This window comes from Haliotis rufescens, unplaced genomic scaffold, assembly GCF_023055435.1.
Source record: "Haliotis rufescens isolate VD_foot unplaced genomic scaffold, xgHalRufe1.0.p SCAF_5, whole genome shotgun sequence".
Lineage (NCBI taxonomy): Eukaryota > Metazoa > Mollusca > Gastropoda > Lepetellida > Haliotidae > Haliotis > Haliotis rufescens.
In genome coordinates, this window is record NW_025964223.1 from 19,120,372 (window position 1) to 19,146,735 (window position 26,364).

Consider the following 26,364-nt stretch of genomic DNA (forward strand, 5'->3'; position numbering starts at 1 on the left):
ACAGTGGATATGGGTTGTTGAGTCTAGTGCTTGTTGGACAAGGGGGACCATATTGGTTGTAGGGGACTATTGGTCACAATGGATATGGGTTGTTGAGTCTAGTGCTTGTTGGACAAGGGGGACCATATTGGTTGTAGGGGACTATTGGTCACAGTGGATGTGGGTTGTTCAGTCTAGTGTTTGTTGGACAAAGGGGACCATATTGGTTGTAGGGGACTATTGGTCACAGTGGATATGGGTTGTTGAGTCTAGTGCTTGTTGGACAAGGGGGACCATATTGGTTGTAGGGGCTATTGGTCACAGTGGATATGGGTTGTTGAGTCTAGTGCTTGTTGGACAAAGGGGACCATATTGGTTGTAGGGGGCTATTGGTCACAGTGGATATGGGTTGTTGAGTCTAGTGTTTGTTGGACAAAGGGGACCATATTGGTTGCAGGGGACTATTGGTCACAGGGGATCCGGGTTGTTGAGTCTAGTGTTTGTTGGACAAGGGGCACTACTGGTAGGTCAGTCCCAGTTCTTGTTTAGAAAGGGGACTATATTGGTTGCAGGGGACGTGGGTGGATCAGTCCAAGTGCTTGTTTACAAGGGGGGGCTAGTTTGGCTTGAAAGGAATGAAATCACTATTCACATTTAACAAAGACACAGCTATTGGATCATGTTTATTTCTTGGTAAATCATTGGACGGACATTCTATATGTGAGAACAGATAACACTAACAGCTGTATACAAAGCTCTACCACAAGTCTACAGGAAGCAGTCACACTAACACATACAGCATTCAGCAGCTACCAGTATCATAGGTAGATATAGGGGACAGCGTATCACAGGGGACATAATACCTGGTGCCTGGTGGTGTGGCTTGAGGGGGACTCCACACAGGAATTGTTCATTTGGCCTTGTGTATATATAATGCTAAATGAGGTTAAATGACACGTCTTGTCCACAGTCAATTCAACATCTTTATGCTTTGACTTCTAAATGGACATACAACATCTTGGTTGTCATAAAAAATTCAAGCATAACCTGCCAAGTCTACTTCTGACATGTTTAATACTAGATATTACAAAACAATGGTCAATGACGTCTAAAGCAGCTGCCATAGCAACAGGTATATACAATAGTTTATCACAGCAAAAGTATATAAATACTGGAATAAAGGAACAATATTCATGACAATATATAAAATAAACTTTTTCCAAAAAACAAATTTAGTGTTAGATTCACATTTCCATACTGAGGCACTAAATATGTTAAAATAATTGGTTTCACTTCATACGCAAAAAATATGCAAGGGTAAAGAAGTTAAGGACCACCCGATATGAAAGAATTGGATGGTCCTTTATTTCTTTTGAGTTGTATCTATATTACAGTGGCATTTATACAAAGCTGAGTATGCAAAGTTTGATGCCACCAACCCAGTGACGAAGATGGACCTGAATGTCAAATAAAAGACCCAGTTTCAGACGGAATGGACAAGCATCTTAAAGCTTGAAATAAATCATGTAGTTTGCCAAATCCTTCCCTTCATGAGGAATCCTCAGAGACTCCATTGACTTCAACAATCACAGCACTCTATGTGCAATATCACAGATGAGGTTTGTGTGAGTGAGGTGGTGTCACACATCACAGCACTTTGTGTGTCCGCAGTAGAGGAGCTCCTTTGACAGGCGACGACACTGCTGTTGTTATTATCTGAAGGTTGTCGCGCACGTAGTTGACCCGGTCACCTCTGTACCGCGGGTCAGGATGAGGGCCTGCCATTGGCCGAGAGGACTTGCCGCGGGGCGGGGTATATTCCGGGAGGACGCCTCGGATCTCGTAGCTCCACTGCATGTCCGGAGTCTGAGCAAACAAGTCATGAAATTCATATATTGTGATGCAAGAAAATACAACATAGTGCTATTACAAAACTATGTTTTCAATATTTCAGCCTCACGTTAGCGAGAACTCTGCAATATGAATGCAGTCTGTAATAGTACTAGGGTATTTGTGGCTAGTTGATCTATTGAATCAGGGAACATCTTACTGGTAGACATAGATGTGTTGAGAGAGTGAGTTTGTGGTCATGCCATTTTGAACTAGAATGTGTTTTTACTCAATAACATATGTCTCCCCCTCCCTGTTTTTATTACATTAGTTCAAGTTGTTCCTGTAAATGGTGTTTGCAAGTCTGAATAACAATTCTAGTAAATTGTAGCCTAGAAAGGTAATATTTATTTATATATAGAGAGTTATGGCTCGGAAACAAAGCCTAGAATTGTTTGAGTGAGTGAGTGAGTATGGTTTTATGTTGCTTTAAGCAATATTCCAGCAATATCACAGCGGGGGACACCAGAAATGGGCTTCACACATTGTACCCATGTGGGGAATCGAACCTGGGTCTTCAGCGTGATGAGAAAGTGCTTTAACCACTAGGCCACCTCACCGCCCCAGAGTTGTTTGAGACCAAGTTCAGGGAAACCTACATGCTTCCATGCATGCACACAAAATAATGTTCCAATATATGGAGTCAAACTCAGGACAACCACTCAAGGGAGCACGGGTGGCTCAGTCGTCTTAGGTGCTGCAATTAGCTGTGCAGAGTTGCGTCCCTTTAGCATGCCAGAAACCTATGATTGTTGGTTCAAATCCAAGTTCTCCCCGATTATGTTTCTAGGTTTGTCAACACCATACCCATGCTTGTTGGTTTCACCGAAGTGGTAAACTTCTGAGACCTACATCACTTTGGAATTTCCTCCCACAGTAAGCTGACACGCCGTGATATAACTGGAATACTGTTAAAAGTGGAATTAAATCCAACTCACTCCCTCACATCCACTGCAAGGAAAAGTCTTAGACAACCACCCTTTATACTTGAAGTAGTCATACAGACCTTTTAAAGCTCTTTGATACAGTTTATTTCCCTTGTTTGTAAAGATGTGTGTTATTCAACAAACCTGCCCAGAGACATCCATTGCCCCCCCCCCCCCCCACACACACACACACACACACACATCACTCACCTGTATGACAAGTTTGGCCTGGTATAGTTTGCCGTACACAGCTGGCAGGAAGTTGATGTTGAACATGGTGCCATCTGTCCCTTGAGGAAGAAGCTCCCCATGCTCTGGCGAGATGGAAAACTCGGGGTCGCTTCCAGACTCGAAGAAGGCATCGAAGTGAACAGCATTGCTGAAACAGGGATGAGGAAACAGTTATTATATGGACAAATATTAGTTTTATTTAACAAAATAATGACTACTCTTGGCCATGGGATGTGATCCACTGGGTCTTATGGTGACCTTGACCTTGAGATGGGGAGTTACCCCTTATGGCCTTAAGATGGGCCTTGTGATGGGTTGTTACCCCCTTGGGCCTTGTGATGGGCCTTGAGATTGGGTGTTACCCCTTCTGGTCTTGAGATGGGCATTGGGAAGGGGTGGTACCCTTTGGGCCTTGAGATGGGCCTTGAGGTATGTATTTCTCACCTGGATTGACTCGTGAGCCAGAAGCCAACAGTTGACATCTTGCTGAGACCGGTTGCTTCAATGAGTATCTTGTCATCAACTGGAGGCTCTGTGGCTACAAATCGCAGCGGAAACTTCCACACCCCGCCAGTGGCTGCTGTGACATGCAGCTGGGCATCATGGCTGGAGACAGAAGAACATCACAGTAACATACACAGAACACTCTGGTAAAACAGTAAGTACAATGTGAGTTTGGCTAAACCTCCCTCTGAATACTACTGCAGTTACAACACAACTTGAAGTGAGGGGGAAGCCCAAATTGATGCAGGACCGATACAGTGATGACACCCATGAGCACGAGTTTTGAGCGGCAAACATGGAGCCATAATCAGGGACTTGAAGTAACAACTACAGGTTTCCTGGTACATCTAAGGGACATAACTCTGCACTCCCATGCCTCCTCTGTTATATCACTGGCAGTATATGAAGTATATCACATCAGAGTTGATCATGTGCTGAAGAAGACTTCAGTGACACTGACGGCAGACTAAGGGGTGATATATTGGAACTGAGTCATGATGATCAGTTACAGAATATGTGCACACTGGATGAGACAAACAACAAATTTGTCAACCAGCACTACATAGCCACGACAACTGAGCAGGTTGGAGAGGGGTTTTCCAACCCCCGTGCACATTGTGGTATATGTGAGGTGGGTGGTGTGTGTGAGGTAGGTGGTATATGTGAGGTGGGTGGTATATGTGAGGTGGGTGGTATATGTGAGGTGGGTGGAATATGTGAGGTAGATTTTATATGTGAGATATGTGGTAGATTTTATATGTGAGATATGTGGTATATGTGAGATATGTGGTTTAATGTGAGGTGGATGGTATATGTGAGGTAGGCAGTGTATGTGAAGTGGGTGGTATATGTGAGGTAGGTGGTAGATGTGCAGTGGGTGGTATATGTGAGGTAAGTGGTATATGTGAGGTGGGTGGTATATGTGAGGTGGGTGGTATATGTGAAGTGGGTGGTATATGTGAGGTGGGTGGTATATGTGAGGTAGGTGGTAGATGTGAAGTGGGTGGTATATGTGAGGTAAGTGGTATATGTGAGGTGGGTGGTATATGTGAGGTGGGTGGTATATGTGAGGTTGGTGGTATATGTGAGGTAGGTGGTATATGTGAGGTAAGTGGTATATGTGAGGTAGGTGGTATATGTGAGGTGGGTGGTATATGTGAGGTAAGTGGTATATGTGAAGTGGGTGGTATATGTGAAGTGGGTGGTATATGTGAGGTAAGTGGTATATGTGAAGTGGGTGGTATATGTGAAGTGGGTGGTATATGTGAGGTGGGTGGTATATGAGGTGGGTGGTATATGTGGGTGGTATATGTGGGTGGTATATGTGGGTGGTATATGTGAGGTAGGTGGTATATGTGAGGTGGGTGGTATATGTAGGTGGTATATGTGGGTGGTATATGTGAGGTAGGTGGTATATGTGAGGTGGGTGGTATATGTGAGGTAAGTGGTATATGTGAGGTGGGTGGTATATGAGGTGGGTGGTATATGTGAGGTGGGTGGTATATGTGAGGTGGGTGGTATATGTGAGGTGGGTGGTATATGTGAAGTGGGTGGTATATGTGAGGTGGGTGGTATATGTGAGGTGGGTGGTATATGTGAAGAGGGTAGTATATGTGAAGTGGGTGGTATATGTGAAGTGGGTGGTATAGGTGAGGTGAGGTGGAAGGTATATGTGAGGAGGGTGGTATATGTGAGGTGGGTGGTATATGTGAGTAGGGTGGTATATGTGAAGTGGGTGGTATATGTGAGGTGGGTGGTATATGTGAGGTAGGCAGTGTATGTGAAGTGGGTGGTATATGTGAGGTGGGTGGTATATGTGAGTTGGGTGGTATATGTGAAGTGGGTGGTATATGTTAGTTGGGTGGTATATGTGAGATGGGTGGTATATGTGAAGTGGGTGGTCTATGTGAGGTGGGTGGTATATGTGAAGTGGGTGGTATATGTGAAGTGGGTGGTCTATGTGAAGTGGGTGGTATATGTGAGGTGGGTGGTATATGTGAAGTGGGTGGTATATGTGAAGTGGGTGGTATATGTGAGGTGGGTGGTATATGTGAAGTAGGTGGTAATATGTGAAGTGGGTGGTATATGTGAAGTGGGTGGTATATGTGAGGTGGGTGGTATATGTGAAGTAGGTGGTATATGTGAGGTGGGTGGTATATGTGAAGTGGGTGGTATATGTGAAGTGGGTGGTATATGTGAAGTGGGTGGTATATGTGAAGTGGGTGGTATATGTGAGGTGGGTGGTATATGTGAAGTGGGAGGTATATGTGAGGTGGGTGGTATATGTGAAGTGGGTGGTATATGTGAGGTGGGTGGTATATGTGAAGTGGGTGGTATATGTGAAGTGGGTGGTATATGTGAGGTGGGTGGTATATGTGAAGTGGGTGGTATATGTGAAGTGGGTGGTATATGTGAAGTAGGTGGTATATGTGAGGTGGGTGGTATATGTGAAGTGGGTGGTATATGTGAAGTGGGTGGTATATGTAAGGTGGGTTGTATATGTGAGGTGGGTGGTATATGTGAGGTGAGTGGTATATGTGAGGTGGGTGGTATATGTGAAGTGGGTGGTATATGTGAAGTGGGTGGTACATGTAAGGTGGGTGGGATATGTGAAGTGGGTGGTATATGTGAGGTGGTTGGTATATGTGAAGTGGTGGTACATGTAAGGTGGGTGGGATATGTGAAGTGGGTGGTATATGTGAGGTGAGTGGTATATGTGAGGTGGGTGGTATATGTGAAGTGGGTGGTATATGTGAGGTGGGTGGTACATGTAAGGTGGGTGGTATATGTGAAGTGGGTGGTATATGTGAAGTGGGTGGTACCTGAGAGGTTTGAAGGGGTTGAACTTGACATTGAACAACAACACCACCAGTCCTGTGTTTATATCTCGGTGCTGGCGCACCAGCGTCATGCTCACAGAATCCTTCAACTGGCCACTGGCATCCTCGTTACAGAACGTCAGCTCATGACTAAACTCGTCTGCTGTGGCAAGAGCTGTGCAAAACATAAATAAAAGTCATTATAACAATATGTTTTTTCTGGAATGAACTGATCAAGTTAATTCTTTTTGTATATTTACAACATGTGGCTCTAGTGTTTAATTTTTGTTGATCAAAGCAGGCCCAAATAATCTCCTTTTACCATCATAGTACACAATTATCCGCTCCCACCATCTTACAACACGACTATCCCCTCCCACCATCATAGAACACAGCTATCCACTCCCACCATCATAGAACACAGCTATCCCCTCCCACCATCATAGAACACAGCTATCCCCTCCCACCATCATAGAACACAGCTATCCACTCCCACCATCATAGAACACAGCTATCCACTCCCACCATCATAGAACACAGCTATCCCCTCCCACCATCATAGAACACAGCTATCCACTCCCACCATCATAGAACACAGCTATCCACTCCCACCATCATAGAACACGACTATCCCCTCCCACCATCATAGAACACAGCTATCCACTCCCACCACTTTTGTTTTTGTTTGTTGTTTAACGCCGCACTCATCAATATTCAAGCTATATGAATAATATATGAATATAAATAATTGAGTCTGGACCAGAAAATCCAGTGATTGACATCATGAGCATCAATCCAAGCAGTTGGGATACGATGACATGGAGCAACCAAGTCAGCGATCCTGACCATCCGACTATCCATCCCCACACCAAAGAACACAGCTATCCATCCCCACCATCATAGAACACAACTGGTCACTCCCACACCATAGAACACAACTGTCCATCCCATCACCAAAGAACACAACTATCTAGTCTCTCCATCATAGAACACAGCTATCCATCCCATCACCAGAGAACACAGCTATCCACTCCCACACCAGGGAACACAACTATCTACTCTCTCCATCATAGAACACAGCTATCCATCCCATCACCAGAGAACACAGCTATCGATCCCATCACCAGAGAACACAGCTATCCATCCCATCACCAGAGAACACAACTATCTACTCTCTCCATCATAGAACACAGCTATCCATCCCATCACCAGAGAACACAACTATCTACTCTCTCCATCATAGAACACAGCACTCCATCCCATCACCAGAGAACACAGCTATCTATCCCATCACCAGAGAACACAACTATCTACTCTCTCCATCATAGAACAAAGCTATCCACTCCCACACCAGAGAACACAACTATCTACTCTCTCCATCATAGAACACAGCTATCCACTCCCACACCCGAGAACACAACTATCGATCCCATCACCAGAGAACACATCTATCCATCCCATCACCAGAGAACACAACTATCTACTCTCTCCATCATAGAACACAGCTATCCATCCCATCACCAGAGAACACAACTATCTACTCTCTCCATCATAGAACACAGCACTCCATCCCATCACCAGAGAACACAGCTATCTATCCCATCACCAGAGAACACAACTATCTACTCTCTCCATCATAGAACAAAGCTATCCACTCCCACACCAGAGAACACAACTATCTACTCTCTCCATCATAGAACACAGCTATCCACTCCCACACCCGAGAACACAACTATCGATCCCATCACCAGAGAACACAGCTATCCATCCCATCACCAGAGAACACAGCTATCTGTCCCATCTCCAGAGAACACAACTATCCATCCCATCACCAGAGAACACAACTATCTACTCTCTCCATCATAGAACACAGCTATCCACTCCCACACCAGAGAACACAACTATCTACTCTCTCCATCATAGAACACAGCTATCCATCCCATCACCAGAGAACACAGCTATCGATCCCATCACCAGAGAACACAGCTATCCATCCCATCACCAGAGAACACAACTATCTACTCTCTCCATCATAGAACACAGCTATCCATCCCATCACCAGAGAACACAACTATCTACTCTCTCCATCATAGAACACAGCTATCCTCCCCATCACCAGAGAACACAGCTATCCACTCCAACTAGAGAGAACACAACTATCTACTCTCTCCATCATAGAACACAGCTATCCATCCCATCACCAGAGAACACAACTATCCACTCCAACTAGAGAGAACACAACTATCTACTCTCTCCATCATAGAACACAGCTATCCATCCCATCACCAGAGAACACAGCTATCCACTCCAACTAGAGAGAACACAACTATCTACTCTCTCCATCATAGAACACAGCTATCCATCCCAACACCAAAGAACACAACTATCTACTCTCTCCATCATAGAAAACAGCTATCCACTCACTCTCTCCCACCACGATGCCATCAGGTACTTGAGGAGCATCATCCTTTGGAGTCTTGGCCCGTGTCCTCATCCGCTTCTGTGGTCCAGCCGAACTCGGCGCAACTCCGGACAGGGTCACTTCCAGACGCTCCTCAATGGACTCCCTGGCCCGACACTCGATGACAGCACCCTGGCTGTCCCGCACCGGCTTCGACTCAGGGATGCCATTGACAGGGAACAACCATCGGATCTCCATCAACCCACCGCTGCCGGTCCGTGACACAGGGTACCTGGACAAACACAGGGGATGCTGGAGGTCCTGATCTGCCTTTGTGTCAACAGCTATTAGCAGCTGCTGGAGCAGCCATTTATCAAAGATTGTGGACTAAACATTTTCATACTTAACTAGAGGGATCATTTTAATTAAAACAATGTCGAGTTACATGACAAGGTACATGCTGGAAAATGAATTCTATTGTCTGCCATCTTTACAGGTTCATGGCAAATGTTAATTGACAGGCACTTGTGTTTCGTCTCATCATTGTGGGGAAGCTACTGATATGTGGTTGATATTTATTTTAGAAAAGGGAGTGAGTGAGTATGGTTTTATTGATATTAGCAATATTCTAGCATGATTAGGGGGTAGGAATACACCATGAGTGGGCTTCACACTTTAAACACATGGAACATAAAACCTATATCTTTAGTGTGATGACGTTCAATAAAGATTCTGCTCAGTACAATGTCAACTAAGATTTATCATTCACGATGTAGACTGCAAGCAATAACATGGTTGTCTTGTGCTCAACTCACCCGTTAGCATCTGTGGGGACGTACTGCCAGGCCGTGCCGTCCTCCTTGTGGACAATGACGGTACACAGGCCCACGTACTTCCTCATCTGGTTCGGGGCGAAGCTGATCGGGATGTCCAGGGTGGACTTTGGACCGACCCTCAAGCCGGTGTTGTGTTTCAGCAGAAGGCAGAAGGGGGACTCCTCCGATTCCATTCCAGTTGTGACGCGCTCCAGCTGCTGCTCGTTGTCTGGTCGGATGGACAGACAAATAACATTTTACATTGTGTAACAAAATTAACATGTGAGTGAGTGAGTGAGTTGGGTTTAATGCCGCTTTTAACAGTATTCCAGTTATATCATGGCGTGGCAGCTTAATGTAGGAGGAAAACCCCAAGTGATGCAGGTCTCAGACGTTTACCACTTCGATTTGAATAATGGAACGAATCTGGTTAAACCTGTAATTTGGCTGACATGTGCCGTAAGCTGAGATACTTGCAATATGTACATGAATTTTGGCTAGGCTAAATATGTGAATATAGAAAGATGCCTGGGGTGCAATTGTACAATACCCATGCTGACAACCTAACAGTATCACGTCCAGCTTGACCCGTGGTGATCCAGGTTAGAATAGGTATCAGCAACCCATGCTTGCCTTGAGTGAGTGAGTGAGTGAGTGAGTTTGGTTTAACGCCACTTTCAACAGTATTCCAGTTATATCGCGGCGTGTCAGCTTAATGTGGGAGGAAAGCCCGAAGTGATGCAGGTCTCAGACGTTTACCACTTCGGTGAAACCCACAAGCACGGGTATGGTGCTGACAAACCTAGAAACATAATCGGGGCGAACCAGGATTCGAACCCACAATCATAGGTTTCTGGCGTGCCCAAGGGCCGCAACTTTGCACAGCGAATCGCGGCACCTTAGACAACTGGGCCATCCGTGCCCCCAAATTAACATGTAAATATATGGAGAGGTGAAATGGAGTTTAACATCGTGTTCAAGATTATTGCACTTATATAGCCCACTCAGATACCATGCCACATTTTAATGTGGATACCCCACTCAGGCAGTGTGGTCTTGGAGCATACCAGTTTTATCCCCTTAACGCAAGGAAGTATAACAACAAGTACCATCTTTTAACATCAAAGAGGCCAGGGGATCAAACAATCAACCTTCCAATCTTTGGTAAGATGCTCTGTCTACTAGACCAAGGAGGCGGTTAATAACATATCAAGAATCTGTCCCAAGTGAATAATATAGAAAGCCTCAAGTCCCTGGTCTTTAAACAATGATACATGGGTTCCAGGGTTCGTAATTGCCATCCAAACAATAAAACAAATATGCATGAACAATATGCAGCTGCTTACCAGTAAGGACGATGTTGGCCAGCACAGCGTGGTCGAGGGGGTTGCGGAAGGGGATGATGAGGGTGGTGTTGGTGCCGGCAGCGGTGAATACGCTGACCGGGTCCTGGGGCTGGGGCAGCTGACCGGTGCCTGTGGCTTCAAACACCCACTCTCCAAGCTGCAGGCAACACAAAGTTGGTGAAGGAAATATTATATATAAATTATATATAACTCAAGATTGGGACAGACCATGTCAAGAAGGTGACAGACTATGTCAAGATGGGGACAGACCATGTAAAGAAGGTGACAGACTATGTCAAGATGGGGACAGACCATGTCAAGAAGGTGACAGACTATGTCAAAATGGGGACAGACCATGTCAAGAAGGGGACAGACTACTGTGTCAAGAAGGTGACAGACTACTGTGACAAGATGGTGACAGACTATGTCAAGATGGGAACAGACCATGTCAAGAAGGTGACAGACTACTGTGTCAAGAAGGTGACCGACTACTGTGTCAAGAAGGTGACAGACTTTGTCAAGATGATGACAGACTACTGTGTCAAGATGGTGACAGACTACTGTGTCAAGATGGTGACAGACTATGTCAAGATGGGGACAGACCATGTCAAGAAGGTGACAGACTGTGTCAAGATGGGGACAGATCATGTCAAGAAGGTGACAGACTATGTCAAGATGGGGACAGACCATGTCAAGAAGGTGACAGACTATGTCAAGATGGGGACAGACCATGTCAAGAAGGTGACAGACTATGTCAAGATGGGACAGACCATGTCAAGATGGTGACAGACTACTGTGACAAGATGGTGACAGACTACTGTGACAAGATGGTGACAGACTACTGTGACAAGATGGTGACAGACTATTGTCACAAGATGGTGACAGACTGTGTCAAGATGGTGACAGACTATTGTCACAAGATGGTGACAGACTATGTCAAGATGGGACAGACCATGTCAAGATGGTGACAGACTACTGTGACAAGATGGTGACAGACTACTGTGACAAGATGGTGACAGACTACTGTGACAAGATGGTGACAGACTACTGTGACAAGATGGTGACAGACTATTGTCACAAGATGGTGATAGACTGTGTCAAGATGGCAGCAGACCATGACATCAACACGGTAGCAGACCATGACACGATGGTGACAAACTGGCAGGACAACTACACAGTACCTGTTCGCTGTGGAAGGTGATGTTTGCGTGATGCTCCCCTTGTCCCAGGGTGGACGGCATGAAGTGAAGTGGGACCTCGATCTGGGAGTGGGGTCGGAGGAGGAGGGGGCGCTCGTTGTCACGCTCCAGGGAGAAGTTGTTGATGTTGGACACAGTTGGCACTAACTCCAGCATCTCATCAGTCGGGTTCTCCAACAGAATGGTCTGCTTCGTCCATCTGCAATAGTACAGAAATAAGACAGGTTAAATGTTGTCAAGGGATCAAAGTCTCAATATGCTGTTGTGTTTCTGTCAAAATAGTGTCTGATGTTTACATAAGCCTGATGTCCACCAGTATTTCATGTAAATCTGTCTAATGTATCTGATGTAATTCTGATGTATCTGTCTAAAAGAATCTGATGTAATTCTGATGTAAATCTGTCTAAAGTATCTGATGTAATTCTGATGTAAATCTGTCAAAAGGTATCTGATATAACTGATGTAAATCTATCTAAAGTATCTGATGTAATTCTGATGTAAATCTGTCAAAATGTATAGATCTGATGTAATTCTGATGTAAATCTGTCAAAAAGTATCTGATATAACTGATGTAAATTTGTCAAAAAGTATAGATCTGATGTAATTCTGGTGTAAATTTGTCAAAAAGTATCAGATATAACTGATGTAAATTTGTCAAAAAGTATCTGATGTAATTCTGATGTAAATCTGTCTAAAGTATCTGAGTGAGTGAGTATGGTTTTACGCCGCTTTTAGCAATATTCAGCAATATCACGGCGGGGGTCACCTGAAATGGGCTTCACAAATTGTACCCATGTCGGGAATCGAACCCGGGTCTTCGGCGTGACAAGCGAACGCTTTAACCACTAGGCTACCTGACCGCCCCTCTAAAGTATCTGATGTAATTCTGATGTAAATTTGTCAAATGGTATTTGATATAACTGATGTAAATTTGTCAAAAAGTATCTGATGTAATTCTGATGTAAATCTGTCTAAAGTATCTGATATAACTCTGATGTAAATTTGTCAAAAAGTATCTGAAGTAATTCTGATGTAAATCTGTCTAAAGTATCTGATGTAATTCCGATGTAAATTTGTCAAAAAGTATCTGATGTAAATCTGTCTAAAGTATCTGATATAACTCTGATGTAAATTTGTCAAAAAGTATCTGAAGTAATTCTGATGTAAATCTGTCTAAAGTATCTGATATAACTCGGATGTAAATTTGTCAAAAAGTATCTGAAGTAATTCTGATGTAAATCTGTCAAAAAGTATCTGATGTAATTCTGATGTAAATTTTTCTAAACGTATCTGACGTAATTCTGATGTTTACCAGTCGATAAACAAGACACACTTGCTTTCATAGCAGACAGTGTAAGGCTAAATATCTTAAGTAGTGTCTATAATACTTTAGTCCTTTGTTTATTTTATAGATATGCATATCAATCGTATGAATTAAGGAGGAAATCATATTTTTGCTTTTTAGTTGCAAACTCAAAACAGACACAAGTTCAGGACATTTGGCAGCTATGGATTAGGTTTACAAGATGCTCTGACATTACTTTTAACAATTCTGAATGTAAAGTACTGAAATTAATTAATCCATAATCCCATTACTTTTGCCTAGGAATGTTTCAAGCCAACATGGCTGCCCATTGTCCTGATGGAGAAAGAATTGACATTACCTGCCCAGCTCACACTCCATGTGAGGCAGTAGGGATGGTTGAGGGGGCTCCGCCTTCAGGATCAGCTCGTACCAGAACTCCCCGACAGCCTCGTTGTAGAACACCAGACTGTTCATGAAAACACAGAGTTACAATACTGACACAATACTTGACGTCTTGATGTAATATCTGATGCCAAAACTGTGTGACAGCTTACAAATAGAAGCTGAACTAATCCTGATGTAAGATCCAAGACACAAGCAGGTTTACTTGAAGCTCACTTAAAACTTTGAGTTTACCATCAATAAATGGCTGAAATACTGATTTTCACATTTTCTTTCCTTTCGAAACTGGTCTACTTCTCCACTGGAGAACATAGCAGTAATCAGTCATTTCACCGTAAGGGGTTTATTGTTATTGGGGGGCTGGGATGGGGTAGGATGGTGGCGTCCAAATTGTTTTTAACAAAATAATCAAGTCATTGTTTTACTGATGTTTTTTTACATATGCCTTGTAAAGTAGTGAAAAAAACAAAGTACCCTTTCTTGCAGACAGTATGTCCAAAGAATACAGTTCGTTGTTTTTATTTATTTTGAAAAAGAAATTGAGCAGCTGTTTACGTTGGAAAAAATAATTGAGCTCTTTAACATGAAAATGAAATATGCTGATCTCAAACGAAAATCCTGTCTCCCCGCCTTGGAAATCAAATGGCTGCTCCCTAACCTGTGTAAAAAACACCAAATCGTTAGGCAAAGTTTTACTTTTTAGAGGGTCAATCTTTACACCAATTCGGGTAAGAGTTGGCTCAGAAACCCATGCTTGTTGTAAGAGATGACTAATGGGATCGGGTAGTCAGGCTCGCTGACTTGGTTGATGCATGTCATTGTATTCCAGCTCATGATGTCAATCACTGGATTGTCTGGTCCAGATTTGTTTATTTACAGACATGATGTCAGATACTTTTGTTTCATGAAGTAATAACCATCACACCCACCTTCCTTTCCTGGTGCCCACCACAGCAGGGGAGAATGTCACGAGGTACGCTTCCTTCTCCCCCGCCCCCAGTGTGATGGACTCCTGTCCCTCCAGGTCACGCCCGCTCACCTTCGCTTCCAAGGTAATGTCATGGGGTGTGGGGTTCCTGACAACTACCTCCAACACAGCTTTTTTCTGAAATATTGTTGTCAATAATCTTTGAATTGCTGCAGAGATAACAAATAAAACAAACAAACAAATTTAAACAATACACATCTGCAGTAGAGAAACACAGGATAATAATTTTCAGAATCAGTTGTTTTAATTTTAGCAGTCTAAGAAGCATCACCATTTACCGGGCAGTCATTTCAGAACATTTCCATGTGACAGCAGTTCCATATGTAACCATCACATGGTATCATCATGGTGAGGTGAGATGAGGTGAAATTGGGTTTAACGTCGCGTCCAAGATTATTGCACTTATATAGCGACGTGCATGTACGTGTATGTGTTTGTGTGGCTGCTTGTACTAGTCCGGACTGATGCCGATTTATAGTGCTAGCTCACTGAGATACCATGCCGCAGTTTAACATGAATACCCCACTCAGACACAACAGTATACTGACTCCGAGCCGACCAGTCCTTGTTTTAGTCCCTTAATGCCGAGCGCCAGACAGGGTAACAACAAGTACCATCTTTTAGCGTCTTTTGGTATGACGCGGCCGGGGATCGAACCCCGGACCTTCCTCTCTCCGGGCAGATACTCTACCACTAGACCACAGAGGCGGTCGTATCATCATGGTAATCACATAGTATCATCATGATAATCACATAGTATCATCGTGATAATCAGATAGCATCATACTGGTGGTCACATGGCATCATCGCGGTGATCATCATGGGACCAAATGGTCTAAGCCTGTTCCACCTTGTACCACCTTACCTGGCAAGCACAGCCAATCTCCATGGTGCGTTCTGGCGGCGGCGGCGATACGTGCAGCTCCAGCGAGTACCAGATTCTGTAGCCATCATACTCCTTGGTCTCATCATCTGACGGCACATCATCTCCATCACTGTCTACCTCCCTGTAGGTACAACATCGTCGACATCAGTCTCAGCATGCTCAGAGAACATTTCACAAACTACATGCTGAACACATAGACTGACACATTCCTCCCACATCAAATTGGTGGCAGAACAGTCAGAAAGTGAGTGAGTCAGTGAGTTTGGTTTTAGCAATATTCCAGCAATATCACGGTGGGGGACACCAGAAATGGGCTTCACACATTGTACCAATGTCGGAATTCAACCCCGGGTCTTTGGCGTGACGAGCGAACGCTTTAACAACTAGGCTACCCAACCGCCCAACTAGTCAGAAAGGCAGACACATAAGTCCGCAATACGAGCACTATAATAACATGAATCGACTGATACGCTAAAGCACAAGATAGTCCTCGTGTGTCAGCATATCTGGATTTACATATCTCTCCAAATTACCTGAGGAGACATCAGACATTTTCCCCAAATGTGGCATCAAAGCCAGGTCTCCAGCATGAACACTGAATGCTTCAACCACTGGTCTACCCTACCATCCTTCAATTACCTGAAATTGGTGAACCTATGGCAGCCTCACCTGACAGGACTCCTCCCGGCGACGAAGGCGATGATGCCCTTGTAGACCCCTCTCCTCTTGGGTGTGACCACCATGTCGTATGTGCCGGTCTTACTCTGCAGCACCGACACAGCACTCTGGCCGCTCACGAAGGAGATGTCCGACTCAACCTGGACACACAGACACACACGTCATCCTTCCTGGGACTACAACTATGGGACATACTGATCCGTATAGTGTTAAATATTGATAGGAACTATTCACAGACAGGAATCAGGTGACACACAGACACACACGTCATCCTTCCTGGGACTACAACTATGGGACATACTGATCCATTTAGTGTTAAATATTGATAGGAACTATTCACAGACAGGAATCAGGTGACACACAGACACACACGTCATCCTTCCTGGGACAACAACTATGGGACATACTGACCCGTATAGTGTTAAATATTGATAGGAACTATTCACAGACAAGAATCAGGTGACACACAGACACACACGTCATCCTTCCTGGGACTACAACTATGGGACATACTGACCTGTATAGTGTTAAATATTGATAGGAACTATTCACAGACAAGAATCAGGTGACACACAGACACACACGTCATCCTTCCTGGGACAACAACTATGGGACATACTGACCCGTATAGTGTTAAATATTGATAGGAACTATTCAGACAGAAATCAGGTGACACACAGACACACACGTCATCCTTCCTGGGACAACAACTATGGGACATACTGACCCGTATAGTGTTAAATATTGATAGGAACTATTCACAGACAAGAATCAGGTGACACACAGACACACACGTCATCCTTCCTGGGACTACAACTATGGGACATACTGACCTGTATAGTGTTAAATATTGATAGGAACTATTCACAGACAAGAATCAGGTGACACACAGACACACACGTCATCCTTCCTGGGACAACAACTATGGGACATACTGACCTGTATAGTGTTAAATATTGATAGGAACTATTCAGACAGGAATCAGGTGACACACAGACACACACGTCATCCTTCCTGGGACAACAACTATGGGACATACTGACCCGTATAGTGTTAAATATTGATAGGAACTATTCACAGACAAGAATCAGGTGACACACAGACACACACGTCATCCTTCCTGGGACTACAACTATGGGACATACTGACCCGTATAGTGTTAAATATTGATAGGAACTATTCACAGACAGGAATCAGGTGACACACAGACACACGTCATCCTTCCTGGGACTACAACTATGGGACATACTGACCCGTATAGTGTTAAATATTGATAGGAACTATTCACAGACAAGAATCAGGTGACACACAGACACACATGTCATCCTTCCTGGGACTACAACTATGGGACATACTGACCCGTATAGTGTTAAATATTGATAGGAACTATTCACAGACAGGAATCAGGTGACACACAGACACACATGTCATCCTTCCTGGGACTACAACTATGGGACATACTGACCTGTATAGTGTTAAATATTGATAGGAACTATTCACAGACAAGAATCAGGTGACACACAGACACACACGTCATCCTTCCTGGGACAACAACTATGGGACATACTGACCCGTATAGTGTTAAATATTGATAGGAACTATTCAGACAGAAATCAGGTGACACACAGACACACACGTCATCCTTCCTGGGACAACAACTATGGGACATACTGACCCGTATAGTGTTAAATATTGATAGGAACTATTCACAGACAAGAATCAGGTGACACACAGACACACACGTCATCCTTCCTGGGACTACAACTATGGGACATACTGACCTGTATAGTGTTAAATATTGATAGGAACTATTCACAGACAAGAATCAGGTGACACACAGACACACACGTCATCCTTCCTGGGACAACAACTATGGGACATACTGACCTGTATAGTGTTAAATATTGATAGGAACTATTCAGACAGGAATCAGGTGACACACAGACACACACGTCATCCTTCCTGGGACAACAACTATGGGACATACTGACCCGTATAGTGTTAAATATTGATAGGAACTATTCACAGACAAGAATCAGGTGACACACAGACACACACGTCATCCTTCCTGGGACTACAACTATGGGACATACTGACCCGTATAGTGTTAAATATTGATAGGAACTATTCACAGACAGGAATCAGGTGACACACAGACACACGTCATCCTTCCTGGGACTACAACTATGGGACATACTGACCCGTATAGTGTTAAATATTGATAGGAACTATTCACAGACAAGAATCAGGTGACACACAGACACACATGTCATCCTTCCTGGGACTACAACTATGGGACATACTGACCCGTATAGTGTTAAATATTGATAGGAACTATTCACAGACAGGAATCAGGTGACACACAGACACACATGTCATCCTTCCTGGGACTACAACTATGGGACATACTGACCCGTATAGTGTTAAATATTGATAGGAACTATTCACAGACAGGAATCAGGTGACACACAGACACACGTCATCCTTCCTGGGACTACAACTATGGGACATACTGACCCGTATAGTGTTAAATATTGATAGGAACTATTCACAGACAAGAATCAGGTGACACACAGACACACATGTCATCCTTCCTGGGACTACAACTATGGGACATACTGACCCGTATAGTGTTAAATATTGATAGGAACTATTCACAGACAGGAATCAGGTGACACACAGACACACGTCATCCTTCCTGGGACTACAACTATGGGACATACTGACCCGTATAGTGTTAAATATTGATAGGAACTATTCACAGACAAGAATCAGGTGACACACAGACACACGTCATCCTTCCTGGGACTACAACTATGGGACATACCGACCCGTATAGTGTTAAATATTGATAGGAACTATTCACGGACAAGAATCAGGTGACACACAGAACTACTGTATGTAAATATTTGGAACGTTTCTGACAAGGAATGTGACATACCGTGTAAATCAGCTTCTTCTTGGTCATGTTGGGGATCTTCAGCTGGTGGACATGGCTGCAAGCAGAGAGAAACATTACAAACCAAACCAGTAAATCAAGTGTTTGACCCAAACAGACCAGAGCCCTGTTCAATAAAGTGATCTTTGCGCTAAGATTATCTTATGTTTACGCTAAAGTATAGGCTAAGATCGCTTGGTGTAACGGGGACCAGAGAATGATCTAAAGCTGCTCTTAACATTACTCCATCACCATAACAACCAGAGACTGTACAAATTTTACCTGGCCCTTTAGCAAAGGTTTGTTGTTTGTTGTTTAACAATATTCCAGCTATATGATGGCTGCCTGTAAATAATCGAGTCTGGACCTGACAATCTCGAGATCAATATCACCTGCAACGATCCACAGAATCATGGTATGAAGATATGCTATCAAACAAATCATCAAGCATGACCACCCGATCCATTTGGTCACCTCTTACGACAAGCGTAGGTTTTTGGGGGTCTATTCTAACCCGGAATCCCTTGGGCTAAAAACTAGGGTGTCCCCACCCTGCAGTACAGTGGAGATGGACTGCTCCTCCCTACACTAGACCCAGGAAGATTCCGGGGTAGAATAGATCTTCAGCAACCCATGATTGCCATAAAAGGCGACTTTGCTTGTCGTAAAAGGCGACTAACGGGATCGGGTGGTCAGGCTCGCTGACTTGGTTGATGCATGTCATCGATCCCAATTGCGTGGATCGATGCTTATGATATTAATCACTGGATTGTCTGGTCCAGACTCGATTATTTACAGACCGCCATCATATAGCTGGAATATTGCTGAGTGCGGCGTTAAACAACAAACCAACCAACCAACCAAACAACTTCCCTACACTAACCTGCTCTTGGCCTGGCAGCTGATGACGACGTGCTCCAGTGCTAGTGGTTTGGTGGCGCGGCCCTGGAGGTGGAAGGTGTGGTCTGTGCCGTCATCCGTGTTACTCAACACCAGCTTACCCTGGGGGACACAAATAGAGGATTCATGTAGCAACTTACCCAATAACCCAGGGTTAGAAACTGGCACTAGTCCTTTTGTCCTTGCCAAACTGCCCAATAGTAAGGGTATCCTAAGGACTAGTAGAAATTAGCCATTTTCAAAGGTTTTGCTATATGTTATCATTATAAGGACTAGTGGACTGAAACTGTTAGTTTCTACCACTGCAGTAACCACTGACTACTGTGGAAACAGAGGAATTAAAGTGGACAGTTTAATACCCATTTGTCATTCATGAATCAATTTGATTCTGTCATCAGAACTAAGCACAACAGTTGTGGGTCATTACTGATTTGTGTTTCTCGAACTGAAACTAACACCCAGAAATATACCCCGAGGGACATTGAAACAGAAAAATATTTATGTTACGCTATACATGATCATATATTCATCTAAATAAAAACCGTGCAGTGATTTTTCTTAAGTAACATATATACACATTATTCTTCAAATGAATAAGGCAAAGTTGCAAGTATTATGTTTTATGGCAAGACATGTATTGAATTTTGCGATTGATACACTTCTGAGAATTTAATTGTGGAATGTTGCAGCCATCTTAGTATTTTTTTTATTGTTATTTTCTGAAACTCACCAATCCTTGAGTTGTCCAGAATATTATGTGTTATATCAGTGTCTAATGGCTGTCCGTGTTCTTGCATCTACACTGATATATCCATGTCATCCTGTAGGAGTACACCCTATCAGTGATGTTTCCGATGAGGTGTATCATGTATGTGCACCCACCTGGATCTCCTTCTCGTACAGAGGCTTGAAGGTGAGGGGGTAGTGGCTGCTCTGGAAGGCCTTGGCCAGCAGCGTGGGGGGCCCAAAGAACCCCTCCCCAGACATCTTGGCTCGCAGGGGCCAGTCATGGTTTGTCATGTTCATCTGAAGTATACACAGTAATGTCAGTTTACCACTTCGGTGAAACTCACATGCACACCGGGTATAGTGCTATATACCTCCCACATTCATTCTTCTTGAACATATAAAGGGTGGTGAGGTGAGGTGAAATCGGGTTTCACATCTTGTTCAAGATTGTTGCATGCCAGAGTTTATCATGAATACCCCACTCAGACACAGTATACAGATTCCGAGCAGACCAGTCCATGTTTTAGGCCAGACAGGGTAACAACAAGTACCATCTATTATCGTCTTTTATTATGGCGTGGCCGGGGATTGAACCCTGGACCTTCTGCTCTATGGGTGGACACTCTACCACTAGTGAGTGAGGGGATTGGGTTTAAAGCCGCTTTTAACAGTATTCCAGTTATATCACGGCGTGTCAGCTTAATGTGGGAGGAAAGCCCGAAGTGATGCAGGTCTCAGACGTTTACCACTTCGGTGAAACCCATGAGCACGGGTATGGTGCTGACAAACCTAGAAACGTAATTGGGGCGAACCGGTATTCGAACCCACAATCATAGGTTTCTGGCATGTCCAAGGCACGCAACTCTGCACAGCGAATGGTGGCGCCTTAGACGACTGGGCCCCCCCCGTGCCCCCACTCTACCACTAGAACACGGAGGGGGGCAAACACAGAAAGGGGCAACAGGTCAGTACATCTATAGTGACATAAGTAACAGTGAATACCATATGATTAAATTAGTTGCAACAATGCACAGATGTGATGACACGTTGCTGTGCACTGTTTCTCAAACAATAAAAACAAAGCAACAAGAATCAGCCAATCACCCTGAAGTGAGAACAAAACATGTTCCCTTATGTTCCTACAATACTTATCAGGAGCTCTGACAATGCTAAACAATTGTTGCCTGTGACACATAATGACTCCTACTTACAGATAGTTTAAGACAATGGACTTACGATAGGAATCATCTGTGTGACGGACATGAACTAGCCAATCACCCTGAAGTGAGAACAAAACATGTTCCCTAATGTTCCTACAATACTTATCAGGAGCTCTGACAATCCAAAACAATTGTTGCCTGTGACACATAATGACTCCTACTTACAGATAGTTTAAGACAATGGACTTACGATAGGAATCATCTGCGTGACGGACTTGTGGACTGGGGCGGCAAAGTCCAGCTCGGCGGTGCTGCCTTCAGGGTTGACTGTACACTCGATGCGGTAGACGCGCACATCTTCTGAAGACTGAAGGACAACCTCACATGGGTAGTGGCCGGGCTCGCTGGCCAGGAAGGTGATGGGCAGTTCCACCACCCCGTCATCCAGCTTGACTCCTGGACAAACAGACAGACAAGACGGAGCATAAGGGGGTGTCATTACATTCACTCAATGTCACTGTCTGATGCTGGATGTGTTCTGACTGGTGCACTTGCATCTGCTTGTTTGTCAACACACACAGCTTATGTTCTGTTGAACAGAGCATGGAAGTATGTGAAAGTGAGTGCGGGAATTTCTGTTGACAGTTGGTTCAGCAACATTCTGGCATGACAGCCTATTGCTAGAGGAAAGCCAAACATAATACCATACCACTTTTGTGTAACCTACTAGCACGAGAGCTGTGCTGACATATAAAATTATTATTGGGGTACGGTAAATCTGGAAGTTGAACGCACAGCCAACAAATTCCGACAACTATAGAACAACACAATCCTGACTAAAGAACAACACAGTCATGTCATCTTAGGCCGCTAGTGCACCAAATTACATGGTGGGTGAGATCAAACGATATATATCTCCAGAGTTTTAAACTCTTATTGACTTGTGTTGATATATTTGATATAAAAAGACACCTGGGTGAGATTCTCTATATACTATTCCAATAGAAACACCCATGGCAAGCTGCAGAGGTGGCTTGTGTGACCTGTACAGTCATCACCTGTATGGTCAGCACCTGTACGGTCATCACCTGTACAGTCATCACCTGTACAGTCATCACCTGTACGGTCATCACCTGTACGGTCATCACCTGTAAAGTCAGCACCTGTACAGTCAGCACCTGTACAGTCATCACCTGTACAGTCAGCACCTGTACAGTCAGCACCTGTACAGTCAGCACCTGTACGGTCATCACCTGTACGGTCAGCACCTGTACGGTCATCACCTGTACGGTCAGCACCTGTACGGTCAGCACCTGTACGGTCATCACCTGTACGGTCATCACCTGTACAGTCAGCACCTGTACAGTCAGCACCTGTACAGTCATCACCTGTACAGTCATCACCTGTACAGTCATCACCTGTACAGTCAGCACCTGTACAGTCAGCACCTGTACAGTCATCACCTGTACGGTCATCACCTGTACAGTCAGCACCTGTACAGTCAGCACCTGTACAGTCAGCACCTGTACAGTCTAACTGTCTACACGTAACAGTCCACTCACCCCTGGGGACTTGGACATTGGGTGGGGCGCTGTTGGCATGCCCTTCAACAGGACTTGGCAGGACCAGCTTCTTGGCCAGCTTGAAGTACTCGGAATCCGTCTCCACCGTGTAGGTGATGCCCTCGGGGGGTAGGGCCTGTGGGAGGGGAACATCAGGTTATTACATGTTACAGAATAAGTCAGAGAAAAACTCCTCTTTATATTTCTTTGTTAACTCATGGTTCATTTAGGTTTAGGTCTTTGTTGTCACAAACATGAGAATAGTGGGTGTAAAAAATACTTTCATCAGAATGTAACACTTCATAAAATCAACTTTAAATTTCTCTTATTGGTACTTTTTTTTTCTTTAGGAATGCAAAGTTCAATCGTATGTACCCCTTCTGATAATAATGTTTCCCTTATAAAAAAAATTGCCATATCCAATGTGAATTTTTTTTAATGCTGACTTTACCCTAATTCTCCCTCAACACATCCCCTACATCTACCTCTACATCTACAACCACATCTACCTTAGCCTGTTGGACAGCCGAGACTGGGTTAGTGGACAACTTCTTGACTGTCTTGGCGGTCACGCTACAACTCATCAACGTGTTGGTCACGTGACGGCGTTGTAACTCCACGTCCGACATGTGCTGGTGGAAAAACAAACTGGTTACTCCCAACTCCATGACTGACCAACAGAATAATCTACAGAACACATTCCTGGTTCTGACTATGTGCCACTAGGGGCAGGCAAATCCAGTACAGTAACATGTCACACTGAACAACCGATCACGATATTGTCACACCTTTACAAAACAATTAGACAATATACCGGAACGATCACGAGACAACACTTTTTAATGTTTCAGTCTACAGATTCGACCAAGTTGATGCAAAAGCCACTTGTCAGAAAACAAATCAAAATAAATAAAATAAATTTACCTGCATTTCGCAACCATTATATCTTTTATGGATTAGAAGATTAAAAACATCAGTACAAAACCATCTCAGGAAAAGCAACTGTTAACTTTTTGAATAGTATTTAATCAAAAGCAGTATGTAAATCAGATTTTTTACAAAAACCTAATGACCCAATAAATATATAGTGAACTACATCAGTTCATTTTAATTTTATTTGTAGCCACACGAAATGAAGGGTTAGCTTGTTTGACATATCTAAAGTGTATTATGTGCATGGTAGAAAATATTTGACTGACATTCCAGGATGGTAGAATTCAAGATGGTATGGTACTGCTTGATGATGTAGTTGATATCTGCACTCAAGTAAAGAAACTGCTATCTGTACAACTGCTGGACATTATGAGTATGGTGTTGTAAAATTTGTATCAGGACACAGCGACTGTGCTCTGTATATATCATTATTATTATTAAATCCCTTACTTCACTACGACCTAGTGAGTGAGTGAGTGAGTATGATTGTACACCGTGTTTAGCAATATTCCAGCAATATCATGGCGGGGGACACCAGTAATGGGCTTCACACATTGTACCCATGTCGGGAATCGAACCCGGGTCTTCGGCGTGACGAGCGAACACTTTAACCACTAGGCTACCTGACTTCCCCTCACTACAACCTAGACTAGGACACAAGATATACTAAGAACAAGTTAGGACTTGTAGAAACCGCTTCCAAAGAGTTCAATGTCAGAATAGACAAACACAACAATAACTGATACTGCATGATACTGCATGATACTGCATGGAGTTGGTAGTGGTGCTGTGTGAATAGTGCATCTAGTTTGTTGCTAAGCAACCATGGTGCCACAACTCAACACTCAAGTGAAAACGTCATCTTCAAAGTGTCAAAAGCCCTTTGAATCATAAGAATGTTTGTGCATAAATAGTGTTACCATGACAACAACATGTGTTACTAAGACAACCGTATGTTACCAGAACAACAATGTGCATGTTACCAGGACAAGACATGTTACCATGACAACCAAATAGCTAGTACAACTGATGGTGGAGAGCTAGAGGTTGTGAGGGTCTCACCTGTTGGGCAGCCAGAGTAAGAGTTCTCTCCTTGGCCATGTTGGTGACAGGGATGAGCAGGTTCTCCTTCAGTATCTGTCCTGCCTCACACTTCCAGTATATGACCCGGTCGTCCCCGCCAAACATTCCACGCCCAGAACCTGCCGACATTCATCACTCTAACATAGGACTCTCTGGCATAGTGTTTGTAAAAGCAGTCTGTGCCAAAAAAGTCCCAACTTGGCTCTTAGCATCTTCAATAGAGTTTAGTGTTATTATATGGGGAGTGAGTGAGTGAGTATGGTTTTACGCCGCTCTTAGCAATATTCCAGCAATATCACGGCGGGGGACACCAGAAATGGGCTTCACACATTGTACCCATGTCGGGAATCGAACCCGGGTCTTTGGCGTGACGAGCGAACGCTTTAACCACTAGGCTACCCGACCGCTCCTGTTATTATATGGACTCATATTAGCTGAGTTTACTAGACCAAGCAGAATATTGCTAGATTCAGGCTTCGGACTACTGGCTAAAGTCGCAGACTGTAAAGGGTACATGTCGATTAGGGGGCATGGATGGCCCAGCTATCTAATTCGCTGTGCAGAGTTGCGTCCCTTGCATGCTCGAGGGTTCAGTGAAGTGATAAACAACTAACACCTGCATCACTTCAAGCTTTCCTCCCACATTAATCTGACATGCCGCAATATATCGTGATTACTGTTAAAAGCAG

At 44.0% G+C, this 26,364-nt stretch overlaps 1 protein-coding gene across 5 annotated transcripts in view; it reads right to left on the bottom strand.

The window, feature by feature from the left end:
• Window positions 1-649: 649 nt before the first annotated feature.
• The window catches only part of LOC124145188 (cilia and flagella-associated protein 47-like), an 88,976-nt gene continuing 63,261 nt past the window's right edge, over window positions 650-26,364 (bottom strand). For all 5 annotated transcript variants that reach the window (XM_048383560.1, XM_048383561.1, XM_048383563.1 and 2 more), the window contains 19 exons: window positions 25,655-25,794; window positions 24,169-24,291; window positions 23,660-23,795; window positions 22,348-22,553; window positions 21,091-21,234; window positions 20,192-20,310; window positions 19,312-19,366; window positions 16,362-16,510; window positions 15,672-15,813; window positions 14,748-14,923; window positions 13,775-13,882; window positions 12,093-12,309; window positions 10,912-11,068; window positions 9,566-9,794; window positions 8,774-9,042; window positions 6,353-6,524; window positions 3,471-3,632; window positions 3,006-3,174; window positions 650-1,845 (listed from right to left, as the gene is read on the bottom strand). In XM_048383560.1, the coding sequence (XP_048239517.1) occupies window positions 1,627-1,845; window positions 3,006-3,174; window positions 3,471-3,632; window positions 6,353-6,524; window positions 8,774-9,042; window positions 9,566-9,794; window positions 10,912-11,068; window positions 12,093-12,309; window positions 13,775-13,882; window positions 14,748-14,923; window positions 15,672-15,813; window positions 16,362-16,510; window positions 19,312-19,366; window positions 20,192-20,310; window positions 21,091-21,234; window positions 22,348-22,553; window positions 23,660-23,795; window positions 24,169-24,291; window positions 25,655-25,794 (3,092 nt within the window). In that variant the 3' untranslated portion in view covers window positions 650-1,626. The remainder of the gene's footprint in view (window positions 1,846-3,005; window positions 3,175-3,470; window positions 3,633-6,352; window positions 6,525-8,773; window positions 9,043-9,565; window positions 9,795-10,911; window positions 11,069-12,092; window positions 12,310-13,774; window positions 13,883-14,747; window positions 14,924-15,671; window positions 15,814-16,361; window positions 16,511-19,311; window positions 19,367-20,191; window positions 20,311-21,090; window positions 21,235-22,347; window positions 22,554-23,659; window positions 23,796-24,168; window positions 24,292-25,654; window positions 25,795-26,364) is intronic.